At 47.3% G+C, this 15,681-nt stretch overlaps 1 protein-coding gene across 2 annotated transcripts in view; it reads left to right on the forward strand.

Moving 5' to 3' along the window:
- The window catches only part of LOC119966017 (progressive ankylosis protein homolog B-like), a 250,863-nt gene that overhangs the window by 126,537 nt on the left and 108,645 nt on the right, over positions 1 to 15,681 (forward strand). For both annotated transcript variants that reach the window (XM_038797157.1, XM_038797155.1), the window contains 2 exons: positions 4,079 to 4,249; positions 8,048 to 8,182. In XM_038797157.1, coding sequence (XP_038653085.1) covers positions 4,079 to 4,249; positions 8,048 to 8,182 — 306 coding nt within the window. The remainder of the gene's footprint in view (positions 1 to 4,078; positions 4,250 to 8,047; positions 8,183 to 15,681) is intronic.

Here is a 15,681-nt window from a genome sequence, read left to right on the forward strand (position 1 = left end):
AATAATGTAAAATTTGTATGAAGACATAACTGATCAAGTTTAACACTTGCATTCTGAACAAATATTGAATATAAACGTCTGTTCCTCCTTGGGTCCGAATTGAAAGTTTAAAACTTGAAGTTACAAATGGGATTTCTCAATCAGGAATCATTACAAATTTTAAAAAGGCAGAAAAATATCAAAGTTTGAAATGGTGCATTAAATGTATGAAGGGGCAAGAACATATTCACAGTGGATTATAGAATCATTCTTTCACTTAAAAACGGATCAAAATGGATGACGTGACCTCCCAGTTCTTGCTATAAAAATCTAGTGAAACAAATTTGAGTCATTGCAACTGATTTAGATTAAAGTTAACTTTGTTGACAGTCTGGACTGAAGAATACTGCCATCTTCCTATTACAACCTCTGCCTCTTTCTTAAGAGCCCCAACTACCCTTCCTGACAGCTAGGTTGAGCCATTGATCTTTAAAGCAATATAATTCCTGATTTCTGACCTAAACTTTCATTTATTGAGCCTCTACTCTCTCTTCCATCAGATTTAGAATTTCTAAAAATATTCCAAGTTTATTTTTGCTGAGCATATTTTCCATGTTTCTTATATCTCTTCCCATAAAATCACTTTTAATTCACCCTTCATTGTTTGCCCTTCTAACACTACGAATCAGCCTTGTTGCTGTCCTCTGCATTGCCTTTTGGTCATTGTGGAAGTTAATCCCGGGGATTAAAAGCACCATACGCCCAGATGACCATACGCTGCTTTCCCCTTTGAGAGGGAGAGCTGACTGGTGGTGATTTAACCTGAGGATCACCACACCTCAGGCAAAGGGCACGGTTGAGAAAGCAGGCCTTCATGAATAACCTCAGCCAGTACGGGAATTGAGCCCACGCTGCTAGCCTTGATCTGCATCACGAACCAGTTGTCTAGCCACGTGAGCTAAACCGTCTCAGTACTGTGCAGCACTCCACCTCTCTTTACCCCATCAATTGAAGGGAAGGAAAGCAATGAAGATGGAAACCAAAGGTATGGTTGTAGAAGCAGTGTTTTGAGAGCAGGAAAGGAGATGGCATGGGAGAAGCTGACCTGTGTTGTACTTTATGTGCAGGTTCAAATGTTGAAAATGGAAAATGCCTCATTTCCTCAGAACACGGACAGTAATATTTTCTTCCTTGGTTGCATTTTATTATTATCATCACATCAATTCAATGTAACAACTTACCCTTATAGCACAGTACAACTACAACACTGGCATCTACCCAGCAATATGGAAAATTGCCCGAGTGTCTCCTGGGCAGCACGGTAGCATTGTGGATAGCACAATCGCTTCACAGCTCCAGGGTCCCAAGTTCGATTCCGGCTTGGGTCACTGTCTGTGCGGAGTCTGCACATCCTCCCCGTGTGTGCGTGGGTTTCCTCCCGGTGCTCCGGTTTCCTCCCACAGTCCAAAGATGTGCAGGTTAGGTGGATTGGCCATGATAAATTGCCCTTAGTGTCCAAAATTGCCCTTAGTGTTGGGTGGGGTTACTGGGTTATGGGGATAAGGTGGAGGTGTTAACCTTGGGTAGGGTGCTCTTTCCAGGAGCCGGTGCAGACTCGATGGGCCGAATGGCCTCCTTCTGCACTGTAAATTCTATGTAAATTCTATGTACACAAGAAACAGGACAAATGCAACACAGCCAATTACCTCCCTATCAGTCTAGTCTCCATCAGCAAAGTGATGGAAGGAGTCATCAACAGTGCTATCAAGTGGCACTTAGTCAGCAATAACCTGCTCACTGATGCTCAGTTTGGGTTCCGCCAGGGTCACTCAGCTCCTGACCTCATTACAGCCGTGGTTCAAACATGGACAAAAGAGCTGAATGCCAGAGGTGAGGTAAGAGTAACTGCCCTTGACATCAAGGCAGCATTTGACCGAGTATGGCATCAAGGAGTCCTATCTAAACTGGAGTCAGTGGGAATCAGGGGAGAAACTCTGCTGGTTAGAGTCATACCTGGCACAAAGGAAGATACTTGTGATGGTTGGAGGCCAATCATCTCAGCTCCAGGACAGAACTGCAGGAGTGTCCCAAGCCCAACTATCTTCAGCTGCTTCATCAATTACCTCCCTTCCATCATAAGATCAGAAGTGGGGATGCTTGTAGATGACTGCACAATGTTCAACACCATTCACAACTCCTCAGATAATGAAGCAGTCCATGTCCAAATGCAGCAAGACCTGGACGCTATCTAAGCTTTGGCTAACAAGTGCCAAGTTACATTCACGCCACACATGTACCAGGCAATGATCATCTCCTACAAGAGAGGTTCTAACCACCTCCCCTTGACATTCAGAGGCATTATCATCACTGAATCCCCCACAATCAACATCCTGGGGGTTACCATTGATCAGAAACTGAACTGGACTGGCCATATTAATACAGGGCAGGTCAAAGGCTAGGAATCATAAGGTGAGTAATTCACCTCCTAACCCCCCAAAGCCTGTCCACCATCTACAAGGCACAAGTTAGGAATGTAATGGAATACCCTCCACTTGTCTGGATGAGTGCAGCTCCAACAACACTCAAGAAGCTTGACACAATCCAGGACAAAGCAGCCCACTTGATTGCTTCCCCTTCCACAACATTCAAACCCTCTACCACCAAAGAACAGTCACAGCCGTGTGTACCATTTACAGGATGCACTGCAGTAACTCACCAAGGTTCCTTAGACAGCACCTTCCAAACCCATGACCACTACCATCTAGAAGGACAAGAGCAACAGATACCTGGGAACCCCACCACCTAGAGGTACCCTGGGGCAGCAGGGTAGCATGGTGGTTAGCATAAATGCTTCACAGCTCCAGGGTCCCAGGTTCGATTCCCGGCTGGGTCACTGTCTGTGTGGAGTCTGCACGTCCTCCCCCTGTGTGCGTGGGTTTCCTCCGGGTGCTCCGGTTTCCCCCCACAGTCCAAAGATGTGTGGGTTAGGTGGATTGGCCATGCTAAATTGCCCGTAGTGTCCTAATAAAAGTAAGGTTAAGGGGGGGGGGGGGTTGTTGGGTTACGGGTATAGGGTGGATACGTGGGTTTGAGTAGGGTGATCATGGCTCGGCACAACATTGAGGGCCGAAGGGCCTGTTCTGTGCTGTACTGTTCTATGTTCTATGTTCTAAGTCATACCCCACCCTGACTTGGTAATATATTGCCGTTCCTTCATTATTGCTGGGGCAACATCCTGGAACTCTCTCCCTAACAGCACACCTCATCTACACATTAGGGACTGCAGTGATTTAAAAAACCAATTCACCACCACCTTCTGCAGGACAACTAGGGATGGGCAATAAACGCTGGACTAACCAGCGATGCCTACACCCCGTAAATGAATTTTTAAAAATGTACAACATCCCAAAGCATCTATATAGAATGTAGCCTGTTACTGAAATGGCAGATCCACTCGGCAGACTTCCACTTCCTGTTTCCAGAGGCTTATAGCTTGTGGGGTGCCACACTGCATCAAGCAAGGCTAACCAGAAGACCTTCCAGCTCTTTTTTATAATAATAATCATTATTGTCACAAATAGGCTGATATTAACACCGCAATGAAGTTATTGTGAAAAGCCCCTAGTCGGCACATTTTGGTACCTGTTCGGGTAAACTGAGGGAGAATTCAGAATGTCCAATCCATCTAACCTCCACATCTTTGGACTAGGAGGAAACAGGAGCACCCGGCGGAAACCCACACAGACATGGGGAGAACGTGCAGACTCCGCACAGACATTGACACAAGCGGGAATCGAACCTGGGACCCTGGTGCTGTGAAGCAATAGTGCTAACTACTCTGCTACCATGTCACCCTGCCTGCCATTAGCGTGTTGGAAGGATTTTGTAGGTTGATACTTCACATGTTGGCTGTGTATTAAACTTGGCTTTCTTGGCCATCATGTCCTGGGGTGGGACTCAAACTCAGAACCTCTGACTCAGAGGCAGGGATGCTATCCATTACACCACATACTGCTCATTAAACTGTACTTTACGTTAATTTAATTATTTGCAAGTCATAAACTGGCGTTTATCTTAATGTTATTTATTTTCTTTCCAGATTGTATTTGTATCCATCTTGCTTCACAGTCATCTTGAATGCACAGAGCCACTCCTGATTCCAATTCTGGCCTTATACATGGGCGTAATGGTGCGTTTTACCATGGTGGGCCTTGGCTACTATAAGAATGTGCATGACATCATTCCCGAAAGAAGTGGACCAGAAATGGGGGTAAATATCAACGTCAATTAGTTAGCAACAAGGAAAAACTTTAAATAGTTTAGGATCAGTGGAAGGAATAGGCTGATCATTGAGTGAAGTAACATAGCAAGCATTAAACTAACTTTGCATATCAGTGTGAGACCCTTGGATAACATCTTCTAACTAAGCTTTACAGACACACACAGCTGGAATTTGTGGTATTTTTATAAGTTTAATGCCCCTAGTTTATCATGATTTTACAGTGTGTGATATGATTTCTTCCTTTTGATCCTTGAGTCCCCTGCAACAACTCAAGTCTTCCAGTGCCAACTAGCCTCTGGATGTTACACAAGTTGAGCTTAGAATGGTGTATTTCCTGTGACTGGCTAACCAACAAACATTGCCTGCCCTGAATGGCGCAGCTGACGTCAACAACTCTTAGCATTATGTAACACTTGGCCAAATCTGTTTGGGATTTATACTGTGCGGACTGTTTAAGCATTCAAATGTTTAGGAGTTAGCTCTATCATTTTGTTGGCTTGTTAACAGCATGGCAATATCAATTCATGGAATCCCAGAATAATACAGTGCAGGAGGCCCTTTGGTCCATGGAGTCTGAACCAACACATGAAAAGCATCTGACCATCTCTCCTCCCCCCCCCCCCCCCAGTGCAATCACATCCTTCCTATAGTATGGGGACCAGAACTGCACACGGTACTCCAGCTGTGGCCTCACCAATGTTCTACACAACTCCAACGTGATCGCCCTGCTTTTGCAATCTATGCCTCGATTGATAAAGGGAAGTGTCCCATATGCCTTTTTCACCACCCTATTAACCTGCCTTCTGAGATCTGTGGACAAACACGGCATGGTCCCTCTGTTCCTCAGAACTTTCTCCAATAGTTTCCCTGCCATTGACGTGAGACTCACTGGTCTGTAGTTCCCTGGCTTATCTCTACAAGCTTTCTTTAATAGTGGGACCACATTGGCTGTTCTCCAATCCTCTGGAGGTTATTCACATGAGGTTATCTAACCTGGCTGCCTGTTAAATCTCTTAGCCGTTTTAAAGCTCGGAGAAATGTTGTCTATCTAATAAAAAATTTGTATCTATAACTACTATTTTCACCAAAAGAATCTCTTTAAAAATCATGTCAAGGAACTTCACAGAGACATACTGCTTAAAGTTAGATAGTGAACCAAAAAGGAGGCACTGGGTGGTAGTGGAGTGACCAAAAGCTGAGTCAAAAATGTGTATTTAAGGAGGATCATATAGGAGATGGAGAGGTGAAGGGAATTATGCAGGGAATTCAAGTGTGAAGGTTCTAGGTGGCATAAAGCATGGCCTGAATTGGATGGATGAACATAGGGGAATATACAGGAAGCCAGAATTAGAGGAGCAGGAAATTTGGGGATTGAGTTGTAGGACTGGGGAAGGTTAAAGATACGTAGGCCGAGGCCATGAGGGGATTTAAAACAAACATTTTTGTATATTTGAGGTCATGAGGTACTATATCTGCCATTTTTAATGCATTGCAATGGCCTCATGGTAGCATGGTGGTTAGCATCAATGCTTCACAGCTCCAGGGTCCCAGGTTCGATTCCCGGCTGGGTCACTGTCTGTGTGGAGTCTGCACGTCCTCCCCGTGTGTGCGTGGGTTTCCTCCGGGTGCTCCGGTTTCCTCCCACAGTCCAAAGATGTGCGGGTTAGGTGGATTGGCCATGCTAAATTGCCCGTAGTGTAAGGTTAATGGGGGGATTGTTGGGTTACGGGTATAAGGGTTACGTGGGTTTAAGTAGGGTGATCATTGCTCGGCACAACATCGAGGGCCGAAGGGCCTGTTCTGTGCTGTACTGTTCTATTCTATTCTATATACCAATATAAGTCAACAGAGATAAAGGTGAGCGAGACTTCCTGTAGGAGAGGATACAGACACCAGAGTTTTTGAGGAGCTTAAATTTAAGGAGAATGAAAGATGGGAGACTGGCCAGGAGAGTGTTGTAAGAAGTCTTGCAGCACAGGTTGAAGTACAACAGGTTTATTTGGAATGACAAGATTTCGGAGCTTAGCTCCTTCATCAGGTGATTAGATCCAAAAGCTCGTGATTCCAAATAAACCTGTTGGACTTCCACCTGGTGTTGCAAGACTTCTTGCTGTGCCCACTGCAGTCCAATGCTGGCATTCTCCACATCAGGAGAGTGTTGGAATAGTCAAACTTGGTGAGGATAAAGGCATGAAAGAGGTGGAAGTAAGCTATCTTTGTAATGGAGAGGAAATATATCAGGCTGCAGTCAGAAAAAAATGCTATAATTGTGAACAGTTTAGTTTAGACTAAAAGGCGTCGAGCAAATGAGATGGACTCAGTGGCAATATTACTGAGATTGTGACGGGGAGAAAAAGACAATGGCTTTAGTCAACCCAGTGATTACATGAAGGAAATAGCAGCCCATGCAAAAATGTCTGAAAACAGTCAGAAAACACAGCGATTGAGTAAACGTTTTGCTGGGGATAAGGGCGTCAGTGGTTGTGTATGGGTTCAGACGCTATGTGGCAACTAGATAGCCAAATTTTTAGTAGTTGGGAGTTTTGGAATTGCAGTTATAAACAACTTGGGGAAGAGTTATCAAAACAGAAAATGTTAGAAAACCTCAGCAGATCTGGCCAAATCTGAAGAGAGAAACCGAGTTAAACGTTCTGAGTTTAATATGAATTTATTAAACTCTTCATCTCTTCATGAGGTTGTGTGCTGTCTTCTACAAGGGGAGAAACAAAAGCGTATTGAGTTTTAGCAATGGCTTGTGTACTATGAAGAATAACATTTATGGAGTGGCCTTGAGACACAGGTGTCAAAGAGCTGTAAGATGAGCATGTGTTGACTGTTAGGATAGAGTAGTGAGAATGTGTCAGGAGAGAAAGAAATAAGTGAAGCTGCAAGGTGCATTTTCTGAAGGATTACCATCCAGGAGAGTGTTGGAAGAGTCGAGATGTGAAAGTACCATGCTATTGTCTTCTCCCACCCTCCTGAGGTCCTGGATCCTCTTGGTCCACTGTCTCCAGGATGAAGGGCCATACTTCTTCTGCTGATTTTTCTCAGTCAGTTGGTTGAGCAGATTGTCCTTTTTCTCCTGTTCTTGGGAAAGATCATCTTATTTGAGTCATAGAATCATAGAATTTGCAGTGCAGAAGGAGGCTATTTGGCCCATCAAGTCTGCACCGGCCCTTGGAAAGAGCACCTTACCCAAGCCCACACCTCCACCCTACCCCGGAAACCCAGTAACCCCACCCAATCTTTTTGGACACTAAGGGCAAATTAGCATGGCCAATCCACCTAACCTGCACATCTTTGGAGGAAACCGGAGCACCCGAAGGAAACCCACGCAGACACTGGGAGAACGTGCAGACTCCGCACAGACAGTGACCCAAGCCAGGAATCGAACCTGCGACACTGGAGTTATGAAGCAACTGTGCTACCATGCTGCCCCCTGATATGAGTCCCTGAGATCTCACGTGCGCCACATTGCTTTTCCAGGTTTCTTCTACATTCCTACATTTGCCAAAGCCTCAAAAATCCAAGTGCCGTTGAATCATTGTAACCCATGCCAAGGTTCCTGTAATTTGAAATCCTTCTTTTGACAGATCTAGTGTGCCATTCCTGCCCTTGCTGTCTGGTCTTGGGACATGGAGGCAGGATGCTAATGACATGACTCAGTTAAAAAGTTGTGGCAAAGCCCACTACTTAATGAACCAGGTTCCCAAACTTCTAATGGTCCCATAAGTCCATATGTACTGCACTGTATTGAATCTGAACTTGTTTTCTTACACATTGTAGGGAGAAGCCACAATAAAGAAGATGCTGGCTTTCTGGTGGCCTTTGGCCTTGATTCTAGCGACTCAGCGAATCAGCAGGCCCATAGTCAATCTGTTTGTGTCTCGCGACCTGGGAGGCAGTCCAGCAGCCACAGAGGTGAGTTTGTTTCATTTTGACACAAATATTTGTGTCTACTACCATATAGTTATTAAATTGTGTTGTAACTGCCTAATTACTACTGGCTGAGGATTAATGGCAATCCCACAATCCTTAGTGAGTCAAAGCTTCCACAATGAGGGGGTGGAGAAATCATTAGCAGAGTCACCTGCATAAATAGAGCTGACCAGTGTGGAACCAGCTAGAGAAGAGTGACCAGTGGTGGAGTACTGCTGCTGTTGTATATATGTAATTGTAAATAAAGTTATTTCTTTTGATTCTACAAACTCGTGCTGGATTCTTCGTGGCCCTCACAAAACTGGCGATGAGGGTTAAAGTGGATCGCTGTCTAAGCTGCTGAAGCCACCTCCTTGGATTTTTGTTGGATACAGGTTGGAAATTTTTTTTCTGTTGCACCATGCCACTTTATGGATGTTTGGATGTCTGACGCTGCGCTGTAAAGTTGGAACCAGTGCGCCCAACGGATGCGTTACAATTTCCGGGTGAATAGCATCACCGAAAACGAGCGCCAGGTGGTCATTTAGCTCACCGCCTGTGGTCCGCATACGTTTCGGGTGATTAGGAATGTTGCGTACCCAGCTGCACCAGACACCAAGAAGTTTGATGAACTTGTGACCTTGGTGGAGCAACATTTTAACCCAACCCCGTCCACGATAGTCCAGCGTTGCCTGTTTAATACCGCAGAGTGGACCCCAGGAGAATCCCTTGCTGAGTTTCTATCTAGGCTGCACAGGATTGCGGAATACTGTGACTATGGTGAGATTTTATCAGAAATGTTATGAGACTGTTTCGTTTGCGGTATTAACGCGGCCATCCAGCGAACGTTGTTAGCCGAGCTGATATTTACTTTTCAACTGGCCGCTCAGATAGCGTTGTCCCAAGAGACTGCAGAATGGGGAGTGCAGGAGCTACAGGGAATGGAGGTGCATGCCTTGGGGTGCAACCCCTTCCGTCCCAAAGCGTCTCCCTGTATCCCTGCCATACCTTGGGTGGGGCAGCGTCCGGATCAATGACAGTGGCCGCCGGACATTCCTCCCCGAAGGGTGCCTTCTCCAGAACCGATCGATGAGGAACCATGTCAGTGTCGGACTTGTGGGTGCTGGTCCTGGGGGCACCAGAGACGCCATCGTTCTGACAGAAACTGGGGCCAGCCCAGGGGGCCGTATCTTTCAGTTGGATGAACCTGCAGTGACTACTCCCGAGGATGTGGAGATGATATGGAGACGGAGGATGACTGCCTGCAGCTGCAGTGTGTGGCAGCTCCCCGTGTGGCCCCCATTAAGGTGATGGTACGGGTCAATGCTCACCCGCTTAAGATGAAGTTGGACTGGCGCAGCGGTCTCCGTGATTGCCCAGAGGACATTTGACCACATCAAGCAGGCTATGCAGAACCTTACATTAACCGATGCACATGCCAGGTTGGCCATCTATACGGGGAACCATTGGACATTACCAGAACTACAATAACCCCTGTTGTTTATGGATGCCAGGAGGGACATTTCACGCTTATCGTGGTGTGCGGCCACGGGCACAGCCTGTTGGGTCGGAACTGGTTGCACCATTTGCGGCTGCAGTGGCAGCACTTCCTTCAAACAAGTTCTGGAGAATTGACGGAGGTACTAGGATGGTACCCAGATGTATTCCAGCCCAGTTTGGGGAAGATAAAAGCGGCCGTAGCCCGTATCCAGGTTGAACCAGAAGCCATGCCGTGCTATTTCCGGGCGCTCTCGGTGCCTTACGCCTTGCTTGAGAAGGTAGAAGCGGAACTCACTCATTTGGAGTCCTTGGGTATTATCAGGCCTGTCTGTTTCGCTTACTGGGCAGCACCAATTGTACCTATAATGAAGCCAGATGTCACTGTTCGCTTGTGCGGCGACTATAAACTGAGTGAAAACGGCTTCCCACTCGACCGATATCCAATGCCCTGCAGAGAAGATCTCTACACGAAGCTTGCAGGTGGACTCTCGTTCATTAAATTAGATATAAGTCATGCCTACCTACAGTTGGAGCTGGACCCTGCCTCCCGGCCATATGTAACTATTAATACACACGGGAGCCTGTATGAATATACACGGTTGCCCTTTGGAGTATCCTCTGCCTGCGCTATCTTTGAACGCATCATGGAGGGCACCTTGAGAGGTTTACCACATGTCGCTATTTACTCAGACGACGTTTTGATTACGGGGACGTCGGAGCTGGAACATTTGGAAAATTTGGAGGCTGTCCTTAGATGCTTCTCAGAGGCTATGTCCGTTCGTACAAAATGCATCTTTGAGGCAAAGGAAGTGGTCTACCTGGTTTTTCTAGTGGACCGCAAAGGTTTGCACCCCATCACAGAGAAAATGCGTGCAATTCAGCAGGCCCACGCCCCGACTGACACTTCGCACCTTCGTTCTTTTTTCGGCCTCATAAACTACTACGGGAAGTTCTTCCCCAATCTGGCAACTACGCTGGCCCCGTTGCGCCTTCTGTTAAAGAAGAATCACTTCTGGGTTTGGGGTCAGCCGCAAGAAACCATTTTCCGGTGGGTAAAACAGCAATTGCCGTCGTCTGGGTTACTAACCCAATATGATCCTGAAAAGCCTTTGCAGATCATGTGTGATGTATCCCCATGTGGTATTCGAGCCGTCCTGTCCCACAAGATGGAGAACAGAGCCGAGCAGCCGACAGCTTTCGTCTCCCGCACATTGACTGCAGCAGAAAAGAAGTACGCTCAGATTGAGAAGGGGGACCTGGCCGTGGTCTTTGCGGTGAAACGCTTCCACCAGTATGTGCATGGCCGCCACTTCACTATTGTGACTGATCATAAGCCTCTACTTGGTAATTTCCGAGAGGATAAGCCAATTCTGCCCATTGCATCCGCGCGGATCTAGCGCTGGACTTTGTTGCTCGCTGCCTATGAGTATTCTCCACAGCATCTCTAAAGTACGAGTATTCTCTAAACCAGGGACCCAAATAGCAAATGCAGATGCACTGAGCCAATTGCCTTTGCCAACTGGCCCCATGCCGACCCCCACAACCGGTGAGGTGGTTGCAACCCTAAATTTTATGGACTCCTTGCCTGTCGGAGCCTGGTTTAGCACACTGCTAAATTGCTGGCTTTGAAAGCAGACCAGGGCAGGCCAGCAGCACGGTTCAATTCCAGTACCTGCCTCCCCGAACAGGCGCCGGAATGTGGCGACTAGGGGCTTTTTACAGTATCTTAATTTGAGGCCTACTTGTGACAATAAGCGATTTTCATTTCATTCATTTCATTTCACAGCATCGCAGATCCATGAGTGCACCCAGACGGATCCAGTCCTGTCAAATGTTTGGCACATAGCCCTGTATGGTGGGCAGCATCGACAGCTCCGAGGTGAGTCGCGGGCATTTTCATCCAAGCTGTCAGAATTTAGCGTGGAAGACAGTATCCTCTTGTGGGGGACGCGCATGGTCGTCCCAGAAAAAGGACAGGAGCTGATACTAAAGGACTTGCACAATGGGCATGCAGGTGTGACCAAAATGAAAATGTTGGCCCGGAGTTATGTCTGGTGGCCAGGCCTCAACGCCGACATTGAGAAGATGGCCCAAAACTGCTCCATTCGCCAGGAGCATCAGAAGCTTCAGCCGGGCGCCCCTACATCACTGGAAATGGCCAGGGTGACCTTGGCGCGTTTGCATGCGGATTTTGCCAGCCCATTTCAAGGATCCATGTTCCTTTTATTAATCGATGCCCAATCTCAATGGCTGGAGGTGCATAAGATGGTAGGCACAACATCCTGCGCAACAATCAAGAAGATGCGTTTGTCTTTCAGTACATGTGGCCTCCCCGAGGTGCTCGTCACGGACAATGGCACTCCTTTCACAAGTGAGGAGTTTGTGAGGTTCATGAAGGTGAACGGCATACGGCATATACGCACCGCTCCATACCACTCGGCTTCCAATGGGTTGGCAGAGCGCGCAGTACAGACATTCAAACGGGCCTAAAGAAACAGTCGTTTTTTGTTTTTGTGTGGGACCACTCCACATACGGTGACTGGGGTAGCTTCTGCAAAACTCCTAATGGGCCGGAGACTTCGCACCTGCCTTAGCATGGCTTTCCAGGACATTGGCGCAAAAGTACGCCGCATCAAGAACGGCAGGGGCATTGCCTTTCTTGGCATCGGCTGATTCGGCAATTTGCACCTGGTGACCCGGTGTTCTTTCGAAATTTTTCTGGTGGTGCCCAGGAGGTCCCTGGTATTATCTTTTGACGAACGGGCTCTCTCTTACCAGGTGCATGCCTAGGGTCGTCTCCTGCGCAAGCATGTAGACCACGTTTGGTCCAGAAGGCTGCCTCTTCAAAAGATTCCCCGACACCGGAGCTCACTTACACAAGACGCAGAGACCAGACACAGTGGAGGATCATCCTCACGATCTCCCTCTGGTGCCGCACTCAAAACCTGCACAGGTTGTTGCAGAACCGTGTGGAGATAGGAATGCTGAGATGACGGAGGCAGTGGGCTCCGATTCCGAGATGGAATCACAGGACTCTTCCGAGGGGGAGTCCAAGGTTCCGCGACCCGTGGATGTATAACCGTCATGCCGTCCACCGTGGAAGCGCCGTTCTCTTTCTCGTTACATGCCACCCGAACCAGCACCTCATGCAAATGGTGTCCAGCCTGTGGCAAAACGAGTCTGTCGCCCTCCTTTGGTGGATTCCTTGGACTTCGGTGGGGGGGGGGATGTTATAACATGCCTGATTACTACTGGGTGGGGATGGGAGGAGGGATGTTATAACATGCCTGATTACTACTGGCTGGGGACTAGTGGCGCAATCCCACAACCCTTCGTGATTATGAGCTTACCCAATGAGGGGGGTGGAAAAATGATTAGCAGAGTCACCTGCATAAATAGAGCTGGTCAGTATGGAACCAGCAGAGAGGAGTGAGCAATGCTGGAGTACTGCTGCTGTTGTATATATGTAATTGTAACTAAGGTTATTTCTTTAGATTCTACAAACTTGTGTTGGATTCTTCGTGGCCCTCAAAAAATTGGAACGTTATAATTCGGATCCACAAGATCTGCATATAAGCCTAATGCAGACACACTTTTACCGAGAACTGAACTTTAATGACTGCAGAAACTCGATTCCTGACATCCAAGGAGCCGACTGGCCAGCTGCCATTTTATATTCTAATAAGCATTGACTGGCACTCATTTGGACAGACGTTACACCTTGGTGACCTGTAGCCAACCAGATTTGTCGACAACTCATCCAGGCACTGTGCTGCAGTGCAAAAATGTGCCTGGGACAGGTGTCAGGGCATGGAGGCCAGTGAAGTAAGTGACAGGATTCCCGGCGAGGGGAGGATAGAGGACTTGCGAGGTGAGCAATTGGGGTATCGGTGGATAAACTGGGTGGTGGGGGGGGGGGGGGGGGGGGGGTCCAGTCCTTGAAGGAACAACACCCTCAGTCAGAAGGGTGACTGATGGAAGTGCTGCTCTCACCCCCCCCCCCCCCCCCCCCCCCCCCCACCTCCGCCATCTCCTGAGATTGGGAATTTAGCATTTTTATATTCCGCTCCCCTCCCGATCTATCCGGCACACGCTAACCTTAAATTTGAGGCTGGGCTGGAAATGGCCATTTTAGGGCCCGAGGAGCAAGGGCTGGCTTCCTGGCAGAGACCCTGTTTGTCCCATTGCAAAATTGCTTCCAGGTCAGGGCCGACAGCATCACAAAGAGATCCTATCCATGTCATTTCATACTTTTCCTCCTCCTTTCCTCAGTTGCTGGTAGCACAACATGGATTTAAGCAGTATCTCCAACAATCTAGGCTTCCTGTGCATATGTGGATTGTATTGCCAATCATAGATGATGATGTGCTTTTAAGAATAACCTGTTCAGTGTTTTTATTTACCGAATAACAGCAAAATTAAGAAAGTGCTACGGTTTCTATTTACAGCGTGGATGTTATGTACGGTATTTACTAAAAAAAATGCAGCACCTTCATATAAAAGAAAACCATTTTAAAAATCCAATTTGTTTACATATCTGCCATATCTCCTCAAATCATATCATTACAAACATATTGTTGTGAGATACAGATGTGTGTTTACAGCTTCTCTGCTTCTCTTCTCTCTTTCTAAAGTCAACAAAACAGATTTGTCTCCCATTCTTTCATGGTGCCTGTGCCCCGCTATAAATAATTTTCAGCAGCTATTTTTAAAGATTGAGCATCTGATGTGCTGCTCACGCATTTGAGAACTACTTTGGAACAGCATAGCTGTCACATTAATGCTAATTCAAGTATTGCCATAGCATTTGGAAATGAAGCTGTAATGTAACAGTCCCTATGTCATTGTGTTAAAGCAATTCTAGAATTAATTTTGATTCACTTTTTTGTAAATACCTAATGCTGGAGTAGGGATTGTAACTTTAAGTTGGATAAGCATTTCAAAATCATAAAATTGTAATAGGAAAAGGGCAGGAAAATATGAATAGAATAAATGAGGCTAATGTTGTTTTAATTTGTGTGGTGTTTTGAGGGCAAAAGGTGCATGAGTCCATGGAATGTAATACTCTGATGAGCTGCTGTATGGCTCATCGGTCGAGGATTGCCTCGAGGAAGAGAGCAGTCGGAGCAGGACGGTTTTCATGGTGTGACAGGAAAGATGGTGGAGGCAGTGCTGCCCTCCACGTGGTCAACAGAGCAGCTGGTGGCGGTCCTAAATCGCAAATTCCAGCAGCAGAGGAAAGAGGTCTTAGAGGATTTGGCCAAGGTGGTGAAACTGCTTGGGGCAGCGATCAAGCGGGTGGAGCAGAGGCAGGAGGCTTAGACCTGGCAATCCAGAAGGTGAAGGAGTCAGTGGGGGAACGTGAGGATCAGCTGACCTCACTGGAGGCGGAGATGGGAATGGTGTTGAGCAGCCAGAAGGGCTGAGAGAGAAGTTGGAGGATGTTGAGAACCGCTCCAGGAGTCAGAATCTGAGGATCGTGGGGATGCCCGAAGGCATTGAAGGTGCAACGGTCGACAAGTTTGTGGCAAGCATGTTGGAGAAGCTGATTGGGTAGGGGCCTTTGGCCAGCCCCTCGAGGTGGATCGGCCACACAGGGCGCTGAGGAGGATGCCGCAGATGGGGGAGCCGCCAAGGGTAATGATGGTGAGGCTGCGTCAGTTCTTGGACAAATAGAAGATCTTGGTGGGCGAAGCAGACCAAGAAGTGAATCTGGGAGGGGAGTGAGCTGCGATTTACCAGGACATGGATGTGGAGCTGGCCAAGTGGAAGGACAGGTATAATCTGATAACAGTCGCCAAGAAGGGAGTGATGTTCAGGGTGTTGTACCCTACCCGCTTGTGGGTGACGCATCAAAAGCAGGAATTTTATTTTGACTTGTTGGAGGAGGCGATGGACTTCATGAGAGACCATGGACTGAGAGGAGTGTGATGATGTTGAACTTTGAAGAGGAGTTCTGTGTAAATTTTGGGGCACATTGGGTGGGTGGATTGGGGCAAGGT

The sequence above is a fragment of the Scyliorhinus canicula genome, chromosome 5 (assembly GCF_902713615.1).
Source record: "Scyliorhinus canicula chromosome 5, sScyCan1.1, whole genome shotgun sequence".
NCBI classification, from domain to species: Eukaryota; Metazoa; Chordata; class Chondrichthyes; order Carcharhiniformes; family Scyliorhinidae; genus Scyliorhinus; species Scyliorhinus canicula.